We start from the raw sequence: 7,500 nt of genomic DNA on the forward strand, positions 1-7,500 counted from the left end.
GAAAACATTGTTTGCACGGCCACTGCACTAGTACAGAGAAAGCCCAAAACAAGCTACAGCAAAACAATAACTAAATCGAGTTTTTTTTTTTTTTTTTTTTTTTGAGTTTATTATTAATTCCCATTGACCATACCCAACAAGTCCAGCACTAAGAGACAGCTGCTGCCCTGGTGGCATCCATGTTCTTCCCAGAAAAGACTACAAACCCCAGAGTTCACACTAGCCACTCATTCGCACATGCTGCACATGTGGTCGTACGAGGCGTCAGTGGGTGCCTCTCATTATGCCTCCTCGATCCTCGATGCTCGATCCTCGAGGGGCGTTCCCACTGATCTATAACTAACACTGGATAGACTATCCCATTGTTTCCCCCCCATCATTCTTTATGTAGATCAGTGAGGATCGAGGCATCGAGGAGCGAGGGAGGACGTATAAACGCTACATGAAACGCACCCCATGTCACTTGAGCTCTTACTGAAATCTCTTCATATGTTCATACATTCAACCACTGGGGGGCAGTTGAGCTCATAGGCTTAGTTCACACTGGCAGTCGAAATCAGATTTTTTGCTTATCTGGATTGTATCTATAGCTTGAATTTTGGGTGCTCTGAACGGCACAAAACCGCGTGAAATGCGATTTTTCCAATGCTGATTCGCACCACATACGGAGGTGGTTTCAATATCACTTACTATCGGATATGACTCAATCTGAACAGTCGAACCACTTGAATAGGATTTCAACCGATTTCAACGTGCCCCTTTCGTCATTTGCACTGCGACAAACAATTGCAACGTAATTCTGAGTGACGGAAGTGATTGATTGATTGATTCAGCGCGTGCGCCAGGGCTACCCGCAAAACAAAAACCAAAATCAGACTCAAATCATCATTTTATGGTGAAACATGGAAAACAACGTTAAGGGTGACGAGGTATTTGCGCCGCGGCTACGCATAATAAGTTGGAAAATATAAAAAATAAATCCACTTTCATCCATGAAGACTTGGTTGTGTACAACTCTACCTAATGAATCCAGGTGTGTGTAATTTATATCGGATCTGAGCATTGCACGCCAAGATCGGATGTGATCGGATGTGATCACTTGCAATATGCAATGAGAACAGTCAGTCAGAAAGATCAGGTTCTGATCGGATATGCAAGACATCCGATTTCGACTGCCCGTGTGAACTAAGCCTTACTGTAATCTATGTCTTCATATGTTCATACATTCAACCACTGGGGGGCAGTGTTTCTCAATAATTACTGTTTTCTCTGTGCATTTTACTTCTGTATAACCCAAACATTTTCTACAACTGTAGTTTGACTTGACACACACAACCACACCCACCCACACAACCACAACCACCCACCCACCCACACCCACCCACACACGCACACACACACACACGCACACCTAAAGAGCGATGTTGTGTTATCGTAGGTGGACCAGTCGTGGCGTAAGGAGCGTATCGTGGACTTGCCGCTGTGCCTGGACACACACACACACACACACACACACACACACACACACCAATAAAGAGCGCTGTTGTGTGTGTGTGTGTGTGTGTGTGTAGGTGGACCAGTCGTGGCGTAGGGAGCGTATTGTGGATGTGCCCCTGTGTCTGGACACACACACACACACACACACACACACACACACACACACACACACACACACACACACACACATAAAGAGCACTGTTGTGTGTGTGTGTGTAGGTGGACCAGTCGTGGCGTAAGGAGCGTATTGTGGACGTGCCCCTGTGCCTGGACACACACACACACCCCTAAAGAGCGCTGTTGTGTGTGTGTGTGTGTGTGTGTGTGTGTGTGTGTGTAGGTGGACCAGTCGTGGCGTAAGGAGCGTATTGTGGACGTGCCCCTGTGCCTGGACACACACACACACCCCTAAAGAGCGCTGTTGTGTGTGTGTGTGTGTGTGTGTGTGTGTGTGTGTGTGTGTGTGTGTAGGTGGACCAGTCGTGGCGTAAGGAGCGTATTGTGGACGTGACCCTGTGCCTGGACACACACACACACCCCTAAAGAGCGCTGTTGTGTGTGTGTGTGTGTGTGTGTGTGTGTGTGTGTGTGTGTGTGTGTGTGTGTAGGTGGACCAGTCGTGGCGTAAGGAGCGTATAGTGGACGTGCCCCTGTGCCTGGAGGACTGTGAGTCCTGGTACTCAGACTGCCAAGACAGCTTCACCTGCAAAGACAACTGGCACGTAGGCTGGGACTGGAGCACAGGTAACACACACACACACACACACACACACACACACACACACAGACACACACACATTCTCACTGTGAACTGGCACGTAGGCTGGGACTGGAGCACAGGTAACACACACACACACACACACACATACATTCTCACTGTGAACTGGCACATGGGACTGGAGCACAGGTAACACACACACAGATCTCGCGTGACATTTCTGTGCTTCAGACTGGGTTGCGGTCTCGAACTGATTCTAAGTGTATACAGACTATTCCAAAGTTTACAGACTGATTGGTGCTTCGTTTTATGTGTAGACACCTAGAGCAAGCTGCTGACGAGGTTTGCCGCTGTTTTGAGCAATGTTAGTGGTTTAAAAATGCGATTTTGAAAGCGCATGGCTGAAAGCCCCATGCTAACCCACTGTTTGCGATTTTGGGCTGTAGGTCCTGCCAGTGCTAGCTCTGTACCGCGTGATGAGCGAAAATTACTTCCTCCACGGCTTAGTTGATGTATTTTCATTCAGAAAATAGCTTTATTTTCCTTTTCCGCAAAACTTACGCTTTAAAGAACTTAGAACTCTTTGATTAGCTTAAAAATGGGTAAAAGAACCAATTAGGGGTGGCATGGGCTAATGAAGCCGGCAAAAGCACAAATTCTGGTTCTATATAGCACCTTTAAACAAAAGAGTTCACATTATATTAGCTTAGGGCATTCCATTACATATCGTCACTCTAAAGACTAGTGTGTATGTATCCTCACTCTAAAGACTAGTGTGGATGTATCCTCACTCTAAAGACTAGTGTGGATGTATCCTCACTCTAAAGACTAGTGTGTATGTATCCTCACTCTAAAGACTAGTGTGTATGTATCCTCACTCTAAAGACTAGTGTGTATGTATCCTCACTCTAAAGACTAGTGTGTATGTATCCTCACTCTAAAGACTAGTGTGTATGTATCCTCACTCTAAAGACTAGTGTGTATGTATCCTCACTCTAAAGACTAGTGTGTATGTATCCTCACTCTAAAGACTAGTGTGTATAGCCTCACTCTGAAGACTAGTGTGTATGTATCCTCACTCAAAAGACTACTGTGGATGTACGGTATCCTCACTCTAAAGACTAGTGTGGGTGTAACCTCACTCTAAAGACTAGTGTGGATGTGTGTGTGTGTGTGTGTGTGTGTGTGTGTGTGTGTGTGTGTGTGTCCCTCTCTCTCTGCAGGAACTAACCAATGCCCCAGCGGTGCAAAGTGCCGGACGTTTGCTGAAGTGTTCAAATCAGCGAAGACCATGTGTGAGGTCATCTGGTCGAACTCTTACAGGTAGTACTACCAGAGAGGTCTTTGGTGTTACAGTGTGTGTGTGTGTGTGTGTGTTTGTGTGTGTGTGTCTGTGTGCATGTTCGTGTGTCTGTGTAAATTATTAGTGTTTCTGCTTCTGGGCCTGTATATAAAGTGTGTGTGCACGTGTGTGTGTGTGTGTGTGTGTGTGTGTGTGTGTGTGTGTGTGTGTGTAAATGAATACCATGTTTCTCTATGTGGGCCTATACAAATATTGTATGTGTGTGTGTGTGTGTGTGTGTGTGTGTGTACGTGCGTGTGTGTGTGTAGGCACACCACTCTGAAGAAGGACAGTGGTCGCTGCATGCAATTGTGGTTCGAGGGCCCCACCAACCCAAACCAGGAAGTGGCCCGTTACTACCTCAACAACAACGCCGCCCCTCAGGCTGTTGGCATGGCAACCACCCTCCTCCTACCCCTCCTCAGCCTACTCTCCATAGCATGAGACAGAGAGAGAGAGAAATAGACAGAAAAAGAAAGTGAAAGAGGGAGAGGGACAGAAAGAGAGAGAGAAAAGAAACAGAGAGAGAGGGATAGAGACAGAAACGAGGGGAGGGGGATATGTTTGGAAGATAATAAAGGAGAGAATAAAGTCTCAATCAAGAAGTCTTGTTTCTGGAGTTTTCTTCCCAAGTGTTATGGGGATATCGCCTCAGATCTGGTGTCTCTGTCATGATATTATGGGAATATCGCCTCAGATCTGGTGTCTCTGTCATGATATTATGGGAGTATCGCCTCAGATGTGTTGTCTCTGTCATGATATTATGGGAGTATCGCCTCAGATGTGTTGTCTCTGTCATGATATTATGGGAATATCGCCTCAGATCTGTTGTCTCTGTCATGATATTATGGGAATATCGCCTCAGATGCAGTGGCCTTATTCACGCAGCGTCCATTGAGAACCAGAACGAGGCTACAGGGTACACAAGTCAGGATTGCTGTGTTCTATGCATTCACCAGTAGATGGCGCAAACGCGTTGATGATAAAGACAAATCTACCAAGCGGTTTGTGTATGCCGCCATCCTGCGGCGCTTACGGCACTGCAGTTGAACTGCGATTTATTCAGTCGAGAAGTCCACGGAAGCACCTGTGGAGGGGAGCAGTTCAGGTGAGATGTTCATCAGGAGAGGTGGATCAATATTCCGACTATTGGGTTTACTTTGTGACCTGGGAGATAAATAGTCTGACTATTGGGTTTACTTTGTGACCTGGGAGATAAATAGTCTGACTATTGGGTTTACTTTGTGACCTGGGACATTGTACCACTGTGTGGAGTTGGAATTGTATGCTTTAGTGTGTCATAATTATGTCATAATTATAAGATATACTAAGTCATGAGAACCCAAGTCATAATGCATAAGAAACACTTAATGAACTACAAGTGAGCAGATATGCCTTTAGACGCCTCTTGAAAGACCCACAACTATCACATGAGCAGAGAGCACTGGGCAACTCATTCCTCCAACAGAGAACCACTGAGGAAAAGAGTCTCGAGTTCATGTAGGAATAAAATAATAAAACAACGCTGTGAAGGTCAAAATGTTACGAGGTTAAAGTCGAGATTTTATGATATTAAGGTAGCAATAACCCCTGTGGTCAGTAGTGGAACCGGGTAACTCCACCGTCTCCTCTCGCCGTGGCTTTATTGTCTTCATAAAAAAGGAGAAATCAATGATTAGCAGTGACAAGCCAGCTGGAACCTAGTTGCCACTCTCTCTCTCCCTCTCATGCACGCTCAGACTCGTTAACTAAACAGAGTAACGTTGGATGTATTGATGTAGCCTCTTTTTATGTAGTATATGTACAGTATGCTTTGTCCTCTGTCATGCTTGACACTGTTTTTTGTGGCTAATGTCTCATGTTTGCCTGTTGATACTTTATGTCCTACAGCACATGTACATAGAATATATAGAATAGAATAAGTCTTTAATTGTCCACCTAGGTGGAAAATTGTCTTTAGCTCACCAAAACACAGGATAAACAGACACATTTCTCATAGACACATTGACTGAACATACAGCAACATACAGCAACATATAGCAACTGAACATACAGCAACTGAACATACAGCGACTGGACATACAGCGACTGAACATACAGCGACATATGGCAGCTGAACATACAGCAACTGGACATACTGTACAGCAGGACAAACATCAATGGTTATAAAATCAGTATAAAATGAAATAAATAAGAGCAGTTCTTGCTGTCAAGGGATTCACTTTGAGTTGATGATATTAATGGCGTTTGGGATAAAGGATTTTTAAAAAAATGCCTTTAGCCAATGAGACCCTGTAGCGCTTGCCAGACTCGGTCTATTGATGCCATATGATTGAGCTTAGTAGGCCTAGGGTGAAGCCTTAAAGGCTCGTTCACACCAAGAACGATAACGATAACTATAACTATAACGATAACGATAAAAGCGTCCACACTGGCCAACGATAAGAAGTGTCTCTCCTCATGTTAATGAATGTGATGGCTAGAATATTATGGGTTCTGATTGGCTGTTAGCTTTTTATCGTTCTCAAAATCGCTCTGAAAGTGATCAACAACGATATCGTTCTTCATGTCGTTATCGTTATAGTTTAGGTGTGAACGTTGTCATTCATATTAACGAGAGCAATATTTATTTATAGTTATCGTTATCGTTATCGTTCTTGGTGTGAACGGCCCTTTATGCCGTATTCTGCTGCCCTACATTCTGTTCTTACGGTTCTGTATTTTTGTTCTTTTTATGCTATTGTTGAGGCAGGCTACTTTGAGAGCAAAGCTGAACCTGAGTCAAATTCCTTGTTTGTTTACGCAAACCTGGCGTATGAAGCTGATTCTGATTCCATTGTGATACATTAACAGACAGTAGGCCCAGGCTACTGTAGCTAATGCTGTGTGGTGAGTGAAGATGGAGTGTGAGGGAGGGAGAGAGAGAGAGAGAGAGAGAGAGAGAGAGAGAAATCTTCCACTGCAGAATAAGAGCTGCAGCTCAGGCCCTGGTAATTACAGGTTCTGTTTGGGGTAGAGCATTTTTGGTCTGGGGACAGAATAAACCTCTAGGCTACAGCTACAGCAGAGCTCCCTGGATCAGCAACTATCGCCAGACACACACCGCTCTGAATTTGAACACCCCAGAGGAACCTAAACCTTTCCTGGTCCATGTCAGCCTTTTTTTTTGCAGCTTCCCCTTTGAACAAAGCAACCAAAATCCTGCAGTCGTAGGCCTAGCTAATTCTCTTGCTCATAGCAGCCAGACAGACATTTTGGTATAGGTATAATCTCATTTCTCTCTAGCCACCCAACCAATCTGTGCATGGAGCATAAAGATGCTGTCTGAATTGAAACTAGTTTAAAGCAGGTTAAATATGGTTGGAATAGCGGAAGGAAGTGTAGGCTAGTCGTGTCTGTTGAAGACTAGATTATTGAACACCACATGCATGCAGGTCCATCTAGCAGTGAGCAACACTTTCGATTCCGCTTTCACTGCAAACAGTTCGTGATTAACTCTGGCGGTTTAGACTTTCATGAGGTAAACGCGGTTAGGACTATCGGGAGTCGCTCAGTTCCAGAGAGACATCTCGTGTCATGTCTGACTATGAAAACGGTAGTCTCTGCTGATCAGTCACCCCCTATCGGTTTCCGCACGTCATAGCATGTCAACCTCGGCGCACTCAGTCAGCCTACCATAGCATGCCTGAGTAGCCTACGCCGTGACGAGAAAAAAAACGTCCGTGTCTGCCTCGATCAACTGCGGACTCACGTCAAAGAGAGGCACTGGGGGGAGTTGAAATACAACTGTCGCTAATGTTGTATTAACTATAAGTCAAGGTTACAACAACCTATGTTAAATTAGGAATGCGCAAACCAACTCAGATGCTGAGTTCCGTTTCTGAACGTCGTGAGCACAACGTAAACTAAAGTTCCACTAGCAAAGATGTGTCGAGTTAGTTGA

At 44.9% G+C, this 7,500-nt stretch overlaps 2 protein-coding genes across 2 annotated transcripts in view; both read left to right on the forward strand.

Annotated features, from left to right (window-relative positions):
* folr (folate receptor) overlaps nt 1–4,162 on the forward strand; it is a gene marked incomplete at its 5' end in the record, with an annotated part of 11,466 nt that extends 7,304 nt beyond the window's left edge. The window contains 3 exons of the mRNA XM_062552054.1: nt 2,106–2,241; nt 3,439–3,538; nt 3,827–4,162. Of these exons, the coding sequence (XP_062408038.1) occupies nt 2,106–2,241; nt 3,439–3,538; nt 3,827–4,001 (411 nt within the window). The remainder of the gene's footprint in view (nt 1–2,105; nt 2,242–3,438; nt 3,539–3,826) is intronic.
* A 3,084-nt stretch (nt 4,163–7,246) lies between these two features.
* Nucleotides 7,247–7,500, forward strand: part of inppl1a (inositol polyphosphate phosphatase-like 1a) — a 55,224-nt gene continuing 54,970 nt past the window's right edge. The window contains 1 exon segment of the mRNA XM_062553270.1: nt 7,247–7,500. This exon segment is cut by the window's right edge and continues 709 nt beyond it. The gene's annotated coding sequence lies outside the window, so the exon portion shown is untranslated.

This window comes from Sardina pilchardus, chromosome 13 (assembly GCF_963854185.1).
Source record: "Sardina pilchardus chromosome 13, fSarPil1.1, whole genome shotgun sequence".
Taxonomy (NCBI): domain Eukaryota; kingdom Metazoa; phylum Chordata; class Actinopteri; order Clupeiformes; family Clupeidae; genus Sardina; species Sardina pilchardus.